Source organism: Drosophila santomea, chromosome 3L, assembly GCF_016746245.2.
Source record: "Drosophila santomea strain STO CAGO 1482 chromosome 3L, Prin_Dsan_1.1, whole genome shotgun sequence".
In the NCBI taxonomy this organism is placed as follows: domain Eukaryota; kingdom Metazoa; phylum Arthropoda; class Insecta; order Diptera; family Drosophilidae; genus Drosophila; species Drosophila santomea.
Window position 1 is genome coordinate 6,803,347 of NC_053018.2, and position 19,225 is coordinate 6,822,571.

General features: G+C 38.5%; 9 protein-coding genes across 12 annotated transcripts; 1 reads left to right on the plus strand and 8 right to left on the minus strand.

Annotated features, from left to right (window-relative positions):
* Window positions 1-157: 157 nt before the first annotated feature.
* Window positions 158-4,553, minus strand: LOC120448948 (protein lethal(3)malignant blood neoplasm 1). 3 transcript variants are annotated; one of them, XM_039631194.1, is made up of 7 exons: window positions 4,308-4,553; window positions 4,141-4,249; window positions 2,219-2,362; window positions 1,680-1,847; window positions 1,113-1,508; window positions 803-865; window positions 160-723 (listed from the first exon to the last, which is right to left on the minus strand). In XM_039631194.1, the coding sequence occupies exons 1-7, from the start codon at window positions 4,338-4,340 to the stop codon at window positions 263-265; spliced, it is 1,374 nt and encodes a 457-aa protein (XP_039487128.1). In that variant the 5' UTR covers window positions 4,341-4,553; the 3' UTR covers window positions 160-262. The 3 variants fall into 3 exon arrangements, with proteins under 3 accessions (XP_039487127.1, XP_039487128.1, XP_039487129.1); XM_039631193.1 differs by having other exon boundaries at window positions 158-723; window positions 1,113-1,847; XM_039631195.2 differs by lacking the exon at window positions 1,113-1,508 and having other exon boundaries at window positions 162-723.
* A 1,659-nt stretch (window positions 4,554-6,212) lies between these two features.
* LOC120448951 (larval cuticle protein 65Ag1-like) lies at window positions 6,213-6,899 on the minus strand. The gene is made up of 2 exons (XM_039631200.2): window positions 6,638-6,899; window positions 6,213-6,576 (listed from the first exon to the last, which is right to left on the minus strand). The coding sequence occupies exons 1-2, from the start codon at window positions 6,757-6,759 to the stop codon at window positions 6,378-6,380; spliced, it is 321 nt and encodes a 106-aa protein (XP_039487134.1). The 5' UTR covers window positions 6,760-6,899; the 3' UTR covers window positions 6,213-6,377.
* A 154-nt stretch (window positions 6,900-7,053) lies between these two features.
* LOC120448950 (endocuticle structural glycoprotein ABD-5) lies at window positions 7,054-7,870 on the minus strand. Its single transcript, XM_039631199.2, has 2 exons — window positions 7,682-7,870; window positions 7,054-7,437 (listed from the first exon to the last, which is right to left on the minus strand). Exons 1-2 carry the CDS (start codon window positions 7,813-7,815, stop codon window positions 7,251-7,253), a joined length of 321 nt encoding a protein of 106 aa, XP_039487133.1. The 5' UTR covers window positions 7,816-7,870; the 3' UTR covers window positions 7,054-7,250.
* A 973-nt stretch (window positions 7,871-8,843) lies between these two features.
* On the minus strand, window positions 8,844-9,276 carry LOC120448952 (larval cuticle protein 65Ag1-like). The gene is made up of 2 exons (XM_039631201.1): window positions 9,104-9,276; window positions 8,844-9,042 (listed from the first exon to the last, which is right to left on the minus strand). Exons 1-2 carry the CDS (start codon window positions 9,223-9,225, stop codon window positions 8,844-8,846), a joined length of 321 nt encoding a protein of 106 aa, XP_039487135.1. The 5' UTR covers window positions 9,226-9,276.
* A 1,236-nt stretch (window positions 9,277-10,512) lies between these two features.
* On the minus strand, window positions 10,513-10,960 carry LOC120448659 (larval cuticle protein 65Ag1-like). Its single transcript, XM_039630792.1, has 2 exons — window positions 10,788-10,960; window positions 10,513-10,726 (listed from the first exon to the last, which is right to left on the minus strand). Exons 1-2 carry the CDS (start codon window positions 10,907-10,909, stop codon window positions 10,528-10,530), a joined length of 321 nt encoding a protein of 106 aa, XP_039486726.1. The 5' UTR covers window positions 10,910-10,960; the 3' UTR covers window positions 10,513-10,527.
* A 1,129-nt stretch (window positions 10,961-12,089) lies between these two features.
* LOC120448815 (larval cuticle protein 65Ag1-like) lies at window positions 12,090-13,063 on the minus strand. Its single transcript, XM_039631014.1, has 2 exons — window positions 12,351-13,063; window positions 12,090-12,288 (listed from the first exon to the last, which is right to left on the minus strand). The coding sequence occupies exons 1-2, from the start codon at window positions 12,551-12,553 to the stop codon at window positions 12,090-12,092; spliced, it is 402 nt and encodes a 133-aa protein (XP_039486948.1). The 5' UTR covers window positions 12,554-13,063.
* A 688-nt stretch (window positions 13,064-13,751) lies between these two features.
* LOC120448958 (endocuticle structural protein SgAbd-6) lies at window positions 13,752-14,205 on the minus strand. The gene is made up of 2 exons (XM_039631214.1): window positions 14,060-14,205; window positions 13,752-13,941 (listed from the first exon to the last, which is right to left on the minus strand). Exons 1-2 carry the CDS (start codon window positions 14,203-14,205, stop codon window positions 13,752-13,754), a joined length of 336 nt encoding a protein of 111 aa, XP_039487148.1.
* A 2,079-nt stretch (window positions 14,206-16,284) lies between these two features.
* LOC120449283 (cuticle protein CP14.6) lies at window positions 16,285-16,944 on the minus strand. Of its 2 annotated transcripts, none has more exons than XM_039631666.1 (2): window positions 16,546-16,944; window positions 16,285-16,480 (listed from the first exon to the last, which is right to left on the minus strand). In XM_039631666.1, exons 1-2 carry the CDS (start codon window positions 16,674-16,676, stop codon window positions 16,285-16,287), a joined length of 327 nt encoding a protein of 108 aa, XP_039487600.1. In that variant the 5' UTR covers window positions 16,677-16,944. The 2 variants fall into 2 exon arrangements, with proteins under 2 accessions (XP_039487600.1, XP_039487601.1); XM_039631667.1 differs by having other exon boundaries at window positions 16,542-16,561.
* An 867-nt stretch (window positions 16,945-17,811) lies between these two features.
* LOC122756397 (larval cuticle protein 65Ag1) lies at window positions 17,812-18,245 on the plus strand. Its single transcript, XM_044006056.1, has 2 exons — window positions 17,812-17,948; window positions 18,050-18,245. Exons 1-2 carry the CDS (start codon window positions 17,818-17,820, stop codon window positions 18,243-18,245), a joined length of 327 nt encoding a protein of 108 aa, XP_043861991.1. The 5' UTR covers window positions 17,812-17,817.
* Window positions 18,246-19,225: the final 980 nt, after the last annotated feature.

Below are 19,225 nucleotides of genomic sequence, written 5' to 3' on the forward strand. Positions count from 1 at the left end.
TGTATACAATTTTAAATTCTGAATGTAAACTTTACGAAGCGAAAACAAATATAAAACGAACATCAGCGATGCCCACACACCGAAACCCTCTAAGAATTTAGTTAATTTAAGGCAAAAACTTTCAACAAAATAAAACCCAATTTAAAAAAAGAAAATACATTTTTCTGTTAACGTTGTATTTATTCGAAATTAACCAAAAATGGGGGAAAAAGGTGCCTAGCCTAGCCTTGGACTGATCCACCGAAAAATCACCGTATAACTACTATTCCTGATTAAACCATTTGAATTCGTAGTGCTTCAGCGAATTCTCCTTGGGCAGCGCCTCCTTGGCGTCCAATTTCCGCCAGCTGACGTGGGGCTGGAATCCAAACTCGTTCGCAATGTACTCAATGGTCCGCTGCACTGCATCCTCGCCGATGGCGAAGTAGCTACCCTGTTTGTCACCATTGCGACCGCCGGTCTCCTCGTGTCCATTGTAGTCCAGGACGTACTTGAATTTGTACAGATCACCCGTTGCACTAGAGGCACTTCCAGCGCCAGACCCGATTCCTCCGCCAAATCCTGAAGCTTTGCTTCCAGTAGCAACTCCTCCAACTCCGCTGCCAGATCCAATTCCACCGCCAATTCCTGAGGCTTTGCCTCCAGCAGAGGCTCCTCCAAGGCTGCTTCCAGAACCAATTCTTCCGCCTGGCCCTCCTGCACTGAGACTACCTCCACCGATGGCTAAATTTTTTAATAATTTGATATATTTAATTTGTGTTTTTCCTGCTTATAAGGATAATTTCCGCTCAAAAGCACTTACAGGGAGAAATTCCGGTTGGTGCATTCGCTGACACTCCAGAAACTCCTGCGGCGGTTGCTGAACCTGATAAAAATCCCAAGGGTAATTTAGTAGTGACACAGACCAGCATACAAAATAGTTTAGGAATCGTGTAAGCAGTGTAGGATCTTAGTGCATTATGTGTCCGCTAGATGGCTTAAAGATGTAGTAAGCAGTGAGATTTGTAAATAAAGTTAAAATCAATTTAAAATTGTAACACTTTAAGCTTTAACTATAACGGTCATTTATAATTAATTTAAAATGTTACAATTTGTACCCCGATTTGTCTTACTCAAAAGAGGTGTTTGGTGTGGGTTTAGTTGGAGTGTGGGTCTTGTCTTCGAATTGGCCACCGTTTTCGCAGAGGAAACTCCCGATCTATTAATGTTTTTAAGTCCCGCATTCGGAAGTTGTGCTACGGATTGAATGTTACTGGCAAGTGGAACCGTTGCATGCTGATTGGCCAAGGCCACAGGGCCAGGTATCCTGTTGGCATATGTAATAGCTTGTCTTATAGCGTCCTCGTCCAACTGAAGGTTCAATGGCGGATATACTGGTGGTGCAAGCTTCTCGACCACGCCCACATTGTAGTCGATCTTTGTGCTGGCACTCGGAGATTGCGAATTGGAGGTCTGCGTGCTAACATGTCCGGTTACAGCTTGCTTTGTGGTGTAGTATGTGTTCATTGCTAAGTTGAGACCAAGTTCGATTTGTTTAGTGTCTGGTGTCTTCGTGTTTGTGTTGGAGGTTTGCAGTGCATCTTGGTGCAAGCCAAGACGACTTGCCACAGTCTGTGCAATGGACTCCCGGAAGGGCAACTGCACATTCAGGCCGATATCTGAAGAGCCATCGGGCTTACCTGGTTGAACTGGAGCCAATGGCTGTGAAAGTGTTCGAATTTCCGTTTTGGGAGGGGACTTTTTCAGGAAGCAACCGGAACAGGCCTCCGTGTTGAAGTTGTACTTGGGCAGATCCACCGGAGCTGAAGAGAGCAGAACCTTCGGGGTCGTTGTCACAGGAACATTTTCTGGGAGGTAAAGTATATTATAAATAATATTTTAATATAATAATATGTTTATGAAAATCCTTTCTAGAAAGTCTTAGCATAGCATGAATGTCCAAAAAAGTTTACTAAATTTAAGAATTTAAGTTAAAGGTTGAACTATGCACGTTAAGATTATTCTTATCAAACCAAAAACTATCGGCTATATTTAGATCACTACGTAGCTTAAAAACCAGTATGGCTTTAAAGGAAATCATCTGAATGGAAGTCGGGTTTATGACTTGAATTAATAAATAATATTATAAGGCAAAAAGCATATATTTTAGTGCTGTCATAGGTCAGATGCAGTTCGACTTAAATATTCCGAATTGCTTAAAAACTCAGTCAATACTCACTTGGACCAACTGGACCTGCATAAGGATAGCTCTTCATGGAGATTATACGGAATTTGCCCTCCTCGTCGGTGGCGTAAACCGTCACGTGATAGATTCCATCGGCGGTGATGAACCCAAACTCGCCCATGATAATGCCGCGTTCATCTGTGAGTCGAGGAACAAGATGAGATTTGGCCAAAAAGATTATATGTTCATTTTGAATATGAATGCGAATTTTACGCCGATATGTGATTTTTAATTTGTTTGATAACCAGCCCCAAGCAGGCCCATAAAGATTAAGATCTAATAAACTGTATCGATAATGGCGATCATAACTTCTGAGCTGGTTTCTTAAACCCCCGCAACCGCACCAAACCCCCTTTAGCTTTGAATTGATATGTTAGGCACCTGCCTACGCAAGAAAAATTCCTATGCTAAGATGAATTTATTAATATGAATATCATCTTGATGGTCTTAAAGAGGTGCGACTCTCACCGGAGCATCCTGTCCAGCCAGCCACCCACCAAAATATTCTCATTCGAAATTCTAGCTTGTGGCCTTTGTGGCTGGAAACAGGTTTCCACAATACTGGGCAACAAGTTTTAACGGTTTGCAACAATTGGCTTTCGCTTGTTTGTTTTATATTTAATTCAAATTTGGCTTCGCGTCACTTTCCCATTTGTCTCGATCGATTTCGTCGAGGTTTGCAAATAATTCTTTATTGTAATTTATTCTTTTGTAGTGATCAGTTTGAGTTTGAATTGTTCAACGAGCTGGGCTAAATAATGAAAACTATTAAGCTCGCATCAATATAAATTAAGAATATCGTTTTCTGGTTATAAAACACCAATGAAATGAATAATAAAGTGAACATATATTTTAGTGGGTAATAAAAATAGAAACAGATTTTTCCCATTATCAATAAATCATTTATTTAAAATTAAAGAAATGATCAAATTTAAATTGTATTTCGTTGAGAAATAATAAAAACTCGGCAACCCAAAGTAAACTACCAGTAAATATATAGTATACATTTATTTTTAGTATATATTAAATTTAAAGTTAAGTATGATAGCTCTGATGTAATGCCCCGTAAACTAGACTTCAAAAATTTGATCTAGATCAATGGATCTTTTGAATATGTGAACTATTTGAATAATAATGCTTCAAAGATGCCGAAGTCGTTTTTAGAGCTTTGTTAGGATACCGTTCATTCTCCTTTAAATTGTTATACAACAAACAAATATCATTTTGCATGCACAACGAGTTCCTGAATTTGTTTGTTAATATGAACGTAATCCAAAATTTTAAGCTCAACTCTGGCATTTTATATGCCAGAGTTATACTTATAAATATTGAAATGTGGCTGTTCTTTATGAAATTAGCATTAGCCAAAGAAAGAAAAACCATAAATAAGGCAAACATTTGTGTATTCGAAGAGAGTCTACATGTTATGCTAATCGGCCACGTTTCGTTTTCGATTTTCTGAAAACTTTATCACCGATTCAGCATAGAAATAAAAATCATAACGACCATGCATGCCATTTGGATAATACACAATGGACGTCGACCAAATGTGTTTGTGAAGAATCCGCTAATTGCCATTGGAGGCTGGTATTTCAATTGCTGGTGACCTGTCGCTCAGGTGCACCGTGCACCCATCAAACGTGTATTGTGTGGCATTGCACAAGCCGCCAGTCGCACTCCGGCTCAAAAGTCAAAAGTTATGGCTTTTTTTGGCTAATGCTGCCTGCTGGCTGCATTTGCTGCTTTTGCTGCATTTGTGCATCTGCTCCTAACGACTCTCGAGATGACGCATCATCTATTTACATATTTCGGTTTCGGTGTCAATAAATCGACGCACAGTAGTCGAGTTATGCTAATGGTTTAATTAGCGTCATTAGCCATTAGCCAGCTTGACCGACCGACCGACCACCTCTCACCTCTCTTCTCCGCCCGATGCTGCTGCTCGTCGATGGTGAAGCCGAACTTGTAGGGACGCACTGTGCTCGCGGCCGACAGGACATGGGTCAAGGTGCCGAGGTGGAGCAGCTTGAAAGGAACTCAATGAATGTCGGGATCATACTTGGTATCATACTTAAGCACTTACAGCACAAACAAACGCTAATAATTTAAGGTTCATTTTGGAAATTGCTTATTTATTTAAATCGGTCACAAAATTTATTTTATTTTCACGCCCTATTTTAAACTGTCAGCGCTCACACAATAAACGCATAAATAAACGGGCGTTTATATTTTAATACAAATACACGATTATGAATATATTTCGATTTTAAGCGGACGGAAAGACGCGTTTCTCACGGCTAGATTATCGGCTCGGAGCAAGCGCCTTAGAATGAAACACACCCCACGATGTTCGGCAGCGAATTGACAATGTTAATAATATTAGGTAAACATTATAAAACATTAGAGGCGGACGCCTCTGCTGCCGCTGCTCGTTGGCCAAGTGTGCGTGCCAATCTCTGCGTTCTCAACGTTGTGTATTGGCCACGTTGAATCGCAAAGCTGGTAGCATTGGCCGGATCGCATCACACCTCTTAAGCGTCAGCGAAGCCTGCGCTTATAATTTAAAATTTCATGCAGTTTTTAGAGTTATTTATTTGATTATTTAAACTGACTGTCAGCTAGTTCCAATATACTAAGTAATTTGCATCCTCGATTTTTTATATTTTTATACAAAAACTAAATTCGTTTTTGGCTTTGTTAAATAGCATTTTTGGCTGTTATTTCTAGACTTCCTGAGTATTTTTGATTTAATTTTTTTATTTGCAGGTTGATTTTGTCTAAAGTGCATACAAAAGTTGTTATTTTCTTTTTCTTGTATTTAGGTAAATAAAGAATTAAAGGAATACAAATGTGAGATCAATTTTATACACTTATACATGTTACTTGTAAAATAAATAGGTATTTTAGATTCGTTGTAAAGTATGTAACAGGAAGGAAGCGTATATATATTTTTTTAATTAGAATCACTAGGCGATATATCCATATCCGCCAAGAAATTTGAGGACATTCCCTAACATTGGTCCTCTAAGTCGGCGATAAAAGGGTTAGATAGATAATTCGTGTCGGTTTCTATTTGTTAATAATTAATCGACTCCGATTGATTTGCAATCAAACTTGTTGAATCTAATTAATAGCCAGGCATTTGACCTGCTTGATGAGCAAATTCGAATGCAATCAGGAAGATGTTTACACTTCTCTGTTTTCATCGATCGGTAATCAGCAGTCAGCGTATCTTCTGCCGGATACTGGAAGCCAATTGTAATTGAAATATTGCTGTCAAGTTCGGCGATGACTGATGTTGTATGCTAATATTTGCATATTAATTGCAAAAACTGTTGTCTTTCAATACGAGCATAAATGATGCGAGTCGAAAGAGACGCGTCACGAACTTAATGGCAATTAGCAGTTAGCGTTCAAAAGTATGCAAAGGTTTAATATACAGTTCGTTGCCTAAGTCATTCGATAACAGTGCAAGCAGTACAGCTATAGCCTGAAAGTAAGCTAAAGAGTTTTCTAACATTTAAGAATGAAAATAAATTCCACAAAGTCTACTTTGCTAAAAAAGTAGAACAAGAAGTTGTTTTAGTTTGATAAACTATCCTTGCTTCAGTCCTTAATTACTAATGCTGATAACAAAGCTGATCAAAAAATTAACACAAATTGAGCCAAAATATTATTTGATATTATAAAGGCCCAAGAACTTTTTTTTTGATTGCAGAACGCTATAGTCGTGTTCCTCGACTAACAGATAATATTAGAAAAAATATATAATTCATACACTTTTCAAAAGTGCGTACTGATTTGTGTGATTTGTGTTCTCATAGTAGTGTTATAGTATAGTATTGTCTTCTACTATAATTATATTAGTTATTTATAATAAAAAAAAGTTCAATTTATATTAGTTATATAAAAATATTTGTTTTTTTTTAAACATTGGTTCCCATCCCACCTTTGAGGCAAAACACTTTTGCAATAAAACGAATTCATATATAGTAAAATCTACATTTTTTTAATATTCAACAAACTGCGTTCTGTAACTTAGGAATTCTTTCCTTTGGAAAAGGAAAACCGGATGTAGGTAAAAGTTGGGAATAACAAAGAGTTTTGTAGGACTGGCTGGCTTAAAAGCAGCTGACTGTAAAACCAACTTCACTTAGGCCACAGGGGCAACGGGCAGATGAGCACCCTGGGGCTGGAATCCGTTCTCATCGGCGATGTATTGAACCTCGTAGGTGACACCATCGTCAGCAACGAATCTGTAGGATCCACGGACGGAGATAGCCTCGTTCTCAGTTCCAGCGTTGTTCAGATGACCCTCAGCTTTAGCACCCTGTCCATCGGAAGTCTCCCAGCTGGGAAGGAAGTCAAAGTCAGTTAGGCATCCCTTTGGGTCATATCTCACAGTCAACTTACTCGTATGTGAAGCTATCGGGTCCAACATCGGACACCAACCGCAGGATTTGGGCTTCTTGGTTTTGTGGAGGAGCAGCCAGAGCCACGGCGAAGAGGGCGACAAAGACAATCAGGAATTTCATGGTGATTATTGGTTGGTGTTTTGATCTGCGGTTATCGAAGAGTTCGCGACGAATGGTAGCTTTGGAGGGCCGCGTAAACCCTTTTATAGATGGCAAACTCTTGGCGATTATTCAAAGCGTGGCCGAACTAGTCAAACGTGTACAAGACATAATCAGCAAAATCAATGTTAATGTGAAATGTCTGGCTTGGATTTCATTTTCGTTTGGAGTGGGAGCATTAAAAGGCCTAATATAAAATTTAAATTACACTATAGGCTAAAAAGAATCGCGTTCATAAATATTTCATTATTCAAATTTTTAACAATTCATTTAGCTTGTATTATATTTCTAAAAATCCACCCAATCTTTGTGACGTCAATTAAAATCGGGAGCTTCTTCAAATATATAAACTTGTTTCTATATACTCTTCTAAGCCTACGAATCTTTCACATTGGATAAATGAAGTTAACTTAATTATTCGAATCCGGAATCAATTTACATCTCGGTATCTCCTAGGCTACCAGCCTGAACTTGGGATGGTAGCCAGTCTCGTCGGCCGTGAAACTAATCTCGTATTTTTTGCCATCTGGAGCTGACCAGCTGGTCGATCCTTGGACAGACAAGGAGCCATCCTCTTCACCGGCTCCAGGTTTCACCTCTCCTGTCTCCGTGCGTGAGATTCCGTTGCTCGTCTCATAGCTGGAAAAAAAGTTTGCAACGCAATGAAGGTGACTTGTGAGAACATATAAAGTACATATATTCCTGATCGGTATCAAAAGCCGAGTCGAAATAGCCAATTGCCTATTGTTTTTTCTATTTATAAAAATTGGCATTAAAATTCATCAAAAATTTCTTTGAAATATATTGTTGTCTTAGCTTCACATTATGGGAAAGTTAATGGCAATGATTCCCCATTTCCGCATCATTCCTGGGCAATACCTACGCAAAGGAATATTTGTCGCCAGTATTCTCGCTCTCCAGTTTGAGGGTCTCCGCCTGGGCATCCTCACCAGCGGGCAAAGCCAAACAGATGCCAATTGCCATCAAGGCTACCAGCCACATTAAGTTCGATTGCATTGCGGGAACAATTAGTTTTCACAGTCTCCGTCACACCCAACTGCACTTCACTGAGCTGCGATGCGATCGTGTGTTGCCCTTTTATACGAAATCTGCGGATTATGTCCTCATCGGCGAAAAATGCAAAATAATAAAAGAAATTAAAAATAAATAAATCAGCTATAATGCAAACATTCAATAAAACACATTTTAATTACAGATGAACACTCTAAGTACCCTGCACTAATCGTGCATGCAGGTATGTGCAGTGTGAAGTAATGTTTGCAATTACTTTGTCGACAGCCATTTGATAGACAGAATGACGTCTCAGCTTGCCATCAACTTTAAATTCTCAAATCTTATTGGTCAATTAAGATAATCGTGAACATTTTTGTTTGAAACAAACAGAAAGAATGGAGAACATTTGTATTTAAAATGGTAGATAATCATATAAAAAAAAACGAACTCAAGCTTAAACGATGCCATCTAGTCGAGTTACATTACATTCTGTATTCTAACTCTTTGTTATTGTGCATTGTGATTTTGCCATTGTCATTTCTCATATAATTATCTAATGTTTGAATAAGTAAAAGCCCTAGCCAATGCTTGTTTGTGAAGATTTCTGTTGGTATATACTCGTACATTAATTATTAATAGAAAATATATGACTAGATATCAGCAGTCCAATACGCGTGGAATATTCTAAGCATCTTCTTTAAATATCACAGTATTTTACAAACATCGTTCAGTCAAAAATGAATGGCGTATAAATGGTGACCAGTTTCCCTTTTTCCCATATCTACATATTTCAACAACCTTCCCCTATGTTAATCATAAGCTAAGATTTAAATTCTGACATCTTCTAAGTATAAAAATGGAAATTAACACACAATTCAGGTAATTATTTTTCTTTTAATATTTAACAATTGGAGTTGGTTGACTTAGTTCCCATCCTTCGAAAACAGGAATGGGATTGGTTTGGGGCTATTAACAAGGATTTGGGAAGGATTGTATGGCTATAAAACTGCTCAAATTGTGAACAATTTCACTTAGGCCACAGGGGCAACGGGCAGATGAGCACCCTGGGGCTGGAATCCGTTCTCATCGGCAATGTATTGAACCTCGTAGGTGACACCATCGTCAGCAACGAATCTGTAGGATCCACGGACGGAGATAGCCTCGTTCTCAGTTCCAGCGTTGTTCAGATGACCCTCAGCTTGAGCACCCTGTCCATCGGAAGTCTCCCACCTGGGAAGGATATCAAAGTCAGTTAGGCATCCCTTTGGGTCATATCTCACAGTCAACTTACTCATATTTGAAGCCGTCGGGTCCAACATCGGACTCGGACCGCAGGATTTGGGCTTCTTGGTTTTGTGCAGGAGCAGCCAGAGCCACGGCGAAGAGGGCGACAAAGACAATCAGGAATTTCATGGTGATTGTTGGTTGGTGTTTTGATCTGCGGTTATCGAAGAGTTCACGACGAATGATGCTCTCTGATGGCTGTTACTCCCTTTATATAGATGGATGGCCGAACTTTGACGACCGAGCCCAACGCGGCCAAACTAGTCAAACGTGTAGTTTATAAAGCATAATGTGATAAATGTGTGAAATTTAAATCGGCCTAAAGCTGAATCGTTAAAAGCCCAATACGATATGTAAATCGACCATCTTCATACATATATATATATATATATAGTTTGCATAGTTTCGCATTTGTTTTACAGCTTTTTTATCATAGTTTCTGTTAAACTGTAGCTAAAAACCATAAGAAAATCGTGGGAAAAGCTTTTACCTTTACAAATACCAGTTTAGAATAAGTTCTAGGAACTAATCAATACAAAAACAGTCTTTTTAATATATACATATTGACCAACGAAAAACCTTATGTATTATCTCGAAAAGATTTATATAATTTAACTCGCACATTAATTTAATTCAGATAATCGAAATATTTTGACTACATTGTCTATCGTTACCTTACGTAAACTAATATATTGACATTTAATGAAATATTGATGTAATGCCAGTTTTAATTATTTGTCACCAACGTGATTCAATATTGATGATATGCACCCCGGAACATAGTGTTCAAATATAGTGCAATGCAAAAAGTATTTATAACTTCTACATATAACAATTATTTATGATCTATTTTTAAACAAGTACGCTTTGAATTTTGTATTTAAAAAAAGCATTGGGAGAAGCTTTGAACTAAAAATAATATATATCTAACGTGCTAGAGCCCCACAGCGGAAATATATGGTAAATTTACTAATATTTATCAATAATTCTCTATATGCATATACATAGTTTAGTTTCTAAAAACAATATCCATTATTTTAGACCAGAAAATGTCAAAAAGTTATTTCAATACACAAACACAACCAAATATATTTCCAGATGTCCGAGTTCAACATTCAATAATTTTTGTTGCTAGTTAGAAGTCATCTTGAAAAGTTTTTGACTCCGGAGATTTAAATAAATTCGATGCGCAATCCCACACAAAGTAAGTATTTTAAAGCGCAACAGACTTTGAATTGCGTAAATCATTTTCCACATTTCATTCCCTTTTAAAACAAACAATCTGTTTCATATAAAAATTATTTTTTCTTTAATAACACTTTAGACTCATTGACTTAGATTCGGTTCTCCTTAATAAAAAAACGGTCTCAACGGGTTTCTTTTTCCGATTAACCGACATTAAAAGGGAACTAGTTAACAATTTTGAACGACTTAGACCTCAGGGGCAACGGGCAGATGGGCACCCTGGGGCTGGAATCCGTTCTCATCGGCGATGTATTGAACCTCGTAGGTGACACCATCGTCAGCAACGAATCTGTAGGATCCACGGACGGAGATAGCCTCGTTCTCAGTTCCAGCGTTGTTCAGATGACCCTCAGCTTGAGCACCCTGTCCATCGGAAGTCTCCCACCTGGGAAGGATATCAAAGTCAGTTAGGCATCCCTTTGGGTCATATCTCACAGTCAACTTACTCATATTTGAAGCTGTCGGGTCCAACATCGGACTCGGACCGCAGGATTTGGGCTTCTTGGTTTTGTGCAGGAGCAGCCAGAGCCACGGCGAAGAGGGCGACAAAGACAATCAGGAATTTCATGGTGATTGTTGGTTGGTGTTTTGATCTGCGGTTATCGAAGAGTTAGCGACGAATGATGCTTTCCGTTGGCCAGATCAGATCTTTTATAGTTGGGCAGTCTCTTGATTATGCTAAAGGCATCCGAATTAGTCAAAACATAATGTGAAAAATGTATACCATTGAGTACAGGCTAACTCTGAATGGCTAAAAGCCTAACACAAAATGCAAATGATCAGATTCCAGATAGTTGGTCGAATTCGTTTCAATAAGCCAGTTGTTACTAGCAAAAATACATGGTTGTTATTAATATCAACACAAGAAATAAGGAAATTTTATTAATAGATTGCAATCTCAAAAGCAGAAAGTTAAAGCATCGATATTACATTGAAATTAAATGAATAGTTGGTGAACTAGTTGTCTCTCATTAAATATACTAATTTTATAATATTTATGAATTTCATTACATCATGCACTGAAATGTGTCTAAAAAAGCTCTTTAACTAATTTTATAGTTCATTTCAGTAGTCCATTTATTCAATCGATTCATCTGCAATTCGAATTATAATTAATACAACTTCAATAAGGAAAATAACTAACACTGGATGAAAGATTTATTTTTTGAATCAATTCTATCAAATAAATAAAAAGCTTCGTATAATTTTGCAGTACATAGGTTTATTTAATATTATTTATTATTATATTATATTATATTATTTATTTAAATAATTGAGTATAAAACAAAATTGATCAACTATTCACAACAAAGTAGTAGATTTGTTTTGTAATACCAAATATACTTTCTAGCCAATATAGACTTCTAGCCAATAAACTAGATAATGACTAGCCCTTAAGTATTTATATGCAGCCGAATGCCAATGCAACTATGGCTGATACCCATCCTATAGCTTAGTTCTACAAGTTATGCATACCATAATAATATACAATTTGTAAGTCAAAGAAAATTAAGATTAAAGAACGATCATCGATCAGTCACTTAAGTCAGAGTTTCAAAACGAAAATGTTCAACTGTTTAATTTCTCTTTAATCAGTAAATTGAGGTTTTTTGACTTAGTATTTAGCTTATAACTGGAAGATATTGCAGTAAATCAATATTGACAAAAAAAAATTGGTAGTTCTCTTTTTTCAAATCAAACAAAATCGTATTCTTTTATAAACAATTTATTTCAACTCTTTGGATGGCTTAAGCGACGGGGGCAACGGGCAGATGGGCACCCTGGGGCTGGTATCCGTTCTCATCGGCGACGTAGTTGACGGTGTAGGTCTGGCCATCATCGGCCACAAAGGAGAAGGAACCCTTGACAGCGAGGGCCTCATCCTTGGTTCCAGCATTCTTCAGCAATCCGGCGGCCTGAGCAGCGACTCCATCGGTGGTGGAAAAGCTAATATAGCGTAATGGGTAAGTAAGTGTACATATCCTTTTTTTGAAGTTCACAAAACATACTCATAGGAAAAGCCTTCGGGTCCGACATCGGAGAACTGCCTCTCAATCTGAGCTTCCTTGCTAAAAGAGCCGGCGGCGGTCAGGGCGAAGAGGGCGACGAAGACAATCAGGAACTTCATTTTGATTTTTTGGATTGTGTGCTGATCTCGAAGAGCAGGATGCGAATGATATTGATTGAGTTCACTTCCAACTCTTTTATACATAAATAGCGAAAATATGCAAGGTACTGTGACGCTTATCTAATTATCATAATGATCATAAAATGCATGATAACTAGTTCAGTTTTGCTCTCTACTCAAAACTCAATGGTGAATGTTTTTGGGCGTTGACATGTGTCTCAAACTAGCTTCATTTTTTTATTACCATAAAGCTAGAGACCAATTGTAGGCGAATATTATTATAATAAATTAATTGAACAGCTTTAAACTATAGATGCATTTGGTTATTTACATTTCTTTTTATTTATTTTATTCTTTGAACAAGAAAAATTCGTCCTTTTTTTAATGAAGCCGTATTAAAAATAACTTTTTTGAGCTCTTCAGCCAAAAGTTCTGTCCCTAACAATAAGTATAATATATAAATCAAGAAGGCATTAGCCCAAGTGTGTTCAACTCAAAATTGGGCATGGCAACGACGTCAGCTGCCTAGTTGGCATGAAGATCGGTCAATGCGGCCAATCGTTTTATTCGAAAACTAGTTTGATCATTGTGTCGCTTTTTATTTCATGCATATTAATTTCGACGTTTGGCTCTCTGTGTGCTGTGTATGTTAGTTTTTGGAAGGCATCTTCCAAATTTCATTAGCATCGCATGAAATTTAAATCAACGCCTGAAATTAACCTTCAAAACTTCGTTTTCATTTGTGGCCAGATCCCTCGCACATTTTTCAATATGAGCCACTTTAATTATGTATTAATTACAAAGACAACAAAAACCCAAACATGTTTGGCTGTGCCAAAAATTTGCAAGTTTCTGCCAACCGAAGGCCGTCCAGGCAAAGTCGCCAGACGAGATGAGACTAAACGACACACACACCGCTTTTCGACGTTCAACGGTGCGTATGGATTATGTGAGGAGAACAGGCACCCAGTTCTTCCACATCTTGCGTCATACTTTTCTTTTCATTTATGTAGCCCTACTGTAAATACTATATTTAGCATAGTGATCGTCTACTGATCCGGGTTCAAGGGACGTTAAGAGACTATAGCTGAAGACTGTCATTTGATTCTGTTAATTAAATAATCAAACAATACGATTGATTTATTTATGTATTGATATCGACTATATTTAAAATGGAACATGATCATTGGAGCAAACATTAAAATACTTTAAAACCCTGATTTTCTTTTTTACAACATGAAGAAATACTGATTCAGATAGTGACTACACCAAGAGGTAATACTTAGTTGTGGGGCAGATGGTCGCCCTGGGGCTGGAAACCGTTCTCATCGGCAATGTAGTGCAGGGTGTAGGTCTGGCCATCGGGAGCCACCCAGCTGACGGAGCCGCGCACACTGAGCGCCTCCTGGTCGGTGCCGGCGTTCTTCAGCTCAGCCTGCTCCTGGCGGGTGACACCATCACTGGTCTCGTAACTGAAATCCAGGAAAATCATTCACTTTATTTTTTATTCTTGCTTTCTGTTATTATCATTTTAAATCGAGGGTAAATAAAATCCATGTGAATATCCCTGGCAGTGTCCTTGTAACTCACCCAAAGTTGTAGCCATCAGTGCCAATGTTGTCGTTGTCGTATCTCAGGATGGTGGCATGTTGGGAGTCGTCCAGAGGAGCAGCTCCAATGGAGGAGACCAAAACGAAGGCACAAATGGCGAGGACACAGATGCTGGAGGACTGCATGTTGAGTTGTATTGATCTGGTAGAGACTTTTCAAAAGATCCTGGCTGAGTTTGGGACTTCAGTGGGCACTGCACGCTCCGGTAGTTATCACAATTAGGCACTAACGAGTAATGTGGCTCCCTGTAATGAGTGTTTGGCTATTTATAACTGGCCGGGCTGAAACTCCAAGTGCTTCGAGCCCAACACACACTCAGTTACCCACACTTATGTGATCCGTGAAGTTTAGGTGGCCCATAACAAACACCTTAAATGCTAACACAATTATCTACTCATACGCATATAATTGAAGGCAACTGTATGGCAGCGTGAGTATCTTAAGCTTTTAATTGAACAAGCCAAAAAAAAAAAATGTTAAAGACCATTAAGCGTTTGATGTGCTCTCGAATCTCATCTCAATTGCCTCGCCACGGGAGCTGAAAGTAAAATCAGAGCTGAAGATGATGGAGCAAGTGATAATGAAATGTTTGGGCCGCTTAAAAAAGAAAACATATATTTGGTCAATGCGCGTGTTTGTCTACAAGTACACAGACATATATACATTTGAATCTATGGCAATAGGTCAATGGCTATGTTTGCACTTATCAACAAATTGTGATGAAAAAGATTATCGTAGACAAGACAAAGCAAAATGGGTTGGATGTTTAATACCAAAGAGATGTGAGCAGTGAGCAGTGAGCAGTGAGGAAGTGAATACAACTTAACCACTTAAAATATGTTTAGGAAATTAAGCAAAGAACGGGGAGAAGAAGTCAATTCATGGAATCTTGGAATTCCCATGAGCTTGAGATTTAATTGCCCACCATATAAACACTTAATCTCTGCTTATTCAGCATGTATTTCCTCATAAATGTAATTCTTGAATTATCCAACTGCAGAGCTGCAAATTTTTCGGTTGAAGCATTTCGAAGCATTTCCGCAGTGAGCTCTGTAAACTGCTGACACAATTTCCGATTAAGGCTGGGCGCTTTAACCTCCAAAAATCTTAAATCGAATCGAATTGAAATGAAAACCTCCACCGCCATTGCCTGTCAGCTGCATTTGCTGTTCAAGTGAAGATGCGGCACGAGAGATTCAAGATTACGCGGCTCATCATCATCATCTCCATCGCCATCTCCATCTCCATAGTCAGCAGCCAGAGTGTTGGTTGATGACCTTAGTCAATAAAATAAAAACGATTTTTTACCAGCTAACCAGACAACAAAAGCCAATACCAAGCTCAGTCGACTATGGCTCTACTATGCATGCCCTACAATACCACAATACAACTGGGCGTATGCGTAATGTCACTGCTGGTCATTTTCGGGCGTTATAAATCATTCAGTAATCTGTGGCTGGTACACAGCAAGAAGTCGAGTAATGTCAAAAGTGCATAACTTTTAGAATTTGTTTGCATAAACCTTTTTTATTGTTTGACCAGTTAAATGGAATTTCAAGGTTTTAATTTTTGTTTAGTTATACTTATTGTTATACCTGCAATACCAAATTCTTCAGATAATTAAAACTTAATTTATAAATTCACCCCAAGTATTTTTTTCCGACGGTGTAAAGTGATATGTCTAGGGTGGGAAAGGACCAATTATTTTGCATTTTACGATTGATAAATGAGAGGAGCTTAGGTTAATTGCCTTAAAATGCCCTTTTTTACCCGGAATTCTCACTTTCGTTGGCAGCATTGTGGCTTCTTTAATTGTTGTTCGCTTTTTGGCAACCTTTTTTTTTTTTTGGATGCTTTTTGGCGTTTATAGAACCGGTTTGGTCAGCTCCCGCAGATTGGAGATCGCAGATCGGGGGATCGGAGATTGCAGCTAGTCGATTACCGCACACAATTCAGGCGCGAAGAGCAAACGGGTTTTTGGGAAGATACAAATGTATATGCTAATTCCCTGCCTAGAATACAATTCAATTTTCGATGGGTGAAAATTTATGCCCAGCCATATAGATATATACATTTATGTGTGTATATTTTATTATTATGTACTTCCTTTCTATTGTCTACCCGCCTACTTTACCTATTCGATGGTTATTTTGCCTTTGTTCATTCTTTTTTCTCTTTCAACAAAGTCCAAAGCTATCACGTGATCAGTGCTCCACCTGCGGAAGATGTTCGCCCTGAGCCTGAAAACCGTTCTCATCGGCCAGATAGTTCAGCTTATAGTGGACACCATCGGGTCCCACCCAATTGACGCTGCCCTGGACGGCGATTGCCTCCTCGGGAGTACCAGGATTTTTCAGTGTGGCCCTCTCCTCACGCGAGATACCATCGCTAGTCTCAAATCTGCGGGGAGATGTGTATAAGCAACTAATTCCAAACTTGATATTGACCCTGAACCACCTACTTACGAGAAGGCATAGCCATCGCTGTCTAAGTTTTCATTGTCGTATCTCAGTATCTGGGCGGTATCGGCGGCATTTGAGGAGCACGCGCAGAAGCTGGCCAGGATTAGGCCGAACAGCAGTGTTAGTCCCGCCATTTGTCACCTGTCCTTTGGCGATCCGCGCATGCGACTAACTCGGATTGCGCAAAGGCCGTTGAATATATCCACCTGCAATCCATACTAAGCCCAACGCAAAACTCCGGCTAATTAACGGAGTGTGTAATAAAATGCGAATATCCAAATGACTCGAGTGGCAGGCAAAAAGCTGGCAAATCAAGTCCAAATGAAATTGAAAGCAAACGATTTGAGGCGAAGACGCTCCAAAAAGTTCAAATGGTGTTGCCTTAACCCTCTAAATTCGCTTCAGGCGGTATTTGTACATATGTTTCTGAAACTTTTGCAGCTTTGAAAATGATTAACAAAGGGTTCTAATAAACACGCTAATAGTTTTTATCGGATTCACAATGACAAATATCAATGAATTTCTAGTTCCCAACTCTATTGACTAAGTAATTTATAAAGATCTAAAAACATAAAATATTTCAAAACATTCTGATTTTAAAAATTTAATTTAAAATTGTAACAAGACAAGTTAAGGTCTGAAAAAATGTATTTTATCTGAATTCTGGTATTCTTAAAGATGACTATAGAGGGTTTTTCTAACCTAGCACAATAACGTGCCAATAAATTATATTAAAATAAATTAAAAGCTTTTGAAAACTCTTGAAAAACTGTATTCGAGTGACATTGAAATGGGAAATGGCAACAACTTTTTATTAGGCCGAGCATTTCGCCTGCACTTGAGCCAAATTCGTTGTGACCCAATTTCTCAGTTTATTGACTATTTGTAAGACCAACTAACGCAATTCATGGCCTGGGCAGGGCGCACTTTGTAGTTAATTTGTTGAAGACAAATGAAATCTGTGTATCTTGTCGCTGGGCAATCAATCAATCGCAAAGCAGCCAAAGCCGAGCCACAGCATCCAGCAACTGGTTAGGTAACCAGTGTGGGTCAAAGGAAACAAAACGACAAACTGGTTTCTCCCACTCCCACTCTCACTTTTTTTTTTTGATCTCGGTTTCTTTTGCTCCCGTAATTGCCATTTACACGCATTGCATTACATGGCCGAAGGAGTATAAATTCGCCACTCGACGAGGGAATTGCAAGCATTGTCTGCAAACTCCTCGAGCCCATCACTTGAGCCACTTACCCCCATCAGCCACATCCAGCTGCAATATGAAGTTCACCATCGCCATCGCCTTCACCTGTCTCCTTGCCAGCGCCCTGGCCGCTCCTCCAGCCATTCAGCAGGATGCTCAGGTTCTGCGATTCGACAGCGATGTCCTGGCCGAGGGCTACAAGTTCGCGTAAGTGGTTGTCGTTCAACAGATTGATTGCCAGTTGGCCAGATTTCCAGATATCCAAATGTGTCAAGGTCGTTTGCTAACCGGTTTCTGGTTTTATTTAGCGTGGAGACGAGCGACGGCAAGTTGCACCAGGAGGAAGGCCAGCTGAAGGACGTGGGCACCGACCACGAAGCCCTCGTGGTCCGCGGATCCTATGCCTATGTGGGTGACGATGGTCAGACGTACAGCATCCAGTACCTGGCCGATGAGAACGGTTTCCAGCCCGAGGGTGCCCATCTGCCCAGGCCCGTTCAGTAATCGCAAGGAATCCGATTGAAAGTCATTCGCCAATCAAGTTCCCATTCAGCGCAAATGTGTTAACTATGTTTAAGTTTCGTCTGAAGAACATTGTAATATTAAAGTCACATCATTCATTTCAATTCTTACTGTGTACTCTTGGTTTTGGGCCTGGAGCAACTATATCGTAATGCTCATTGTTCTATTAAAGTTTTGACATAAGGGATTTCATAAATAAGGGAAAAAACTATTTTTTTTATTTAGGACTATTTATATTTATGCTTGGGTTTTAGTTAAATGACTTAAATTAATAAAATATCACGGATTTGTTTTATTAATTTAAATTTTTAAACTAGAAACTAATCATTAATAAAAAACAAAAATAATAATAATAAAAAATTTAAAAAATATATAATAAAATTGTTTTTAATTGATACGTATGTATGTATATACCGCTTATATTAAACATTTTAAAATTTTAGACCCCTTTTTAATGTCTCGACTCTATTATAATACAATTATTTTTATTTTGGTTGAACGAGTAGTAAACTTTTAGCCAATTATTTTTACAGCAAATGTCTTGCATGTTTTAAAATATCCAGTTTATTTTATTCTATTTTTATTTGGGGAAGTGAAAAAGTGCATAATTAAAATTTTATTACTGTCAACTATGAATTTGAAACCTGAAACCGACTTTCAATTCGATTCACCTGCCATTCCTGGACATGTTGCTTCTTTTGCTGGAGGGCAAGCTAGCCGCCCCACTCTGCCACAAAATATGAATACACATGGATAATAAAAAATGTTTGGCTTGTTGTCTTCGACTTGGAAGCGATTGGATTGATTGATTCACGAAAAATGCAAATGATGATGAAGTATTTCCTAAAAACGGCGTCGATTTGTTTGCCTTAGAAGTTTTTGTGTTACGTTATTATCTGCGTCTTCGTATGGTTGTTGTGATTTTTTTCATAATGTTTTTGTGCGTTTTTCAAGCCAATTTT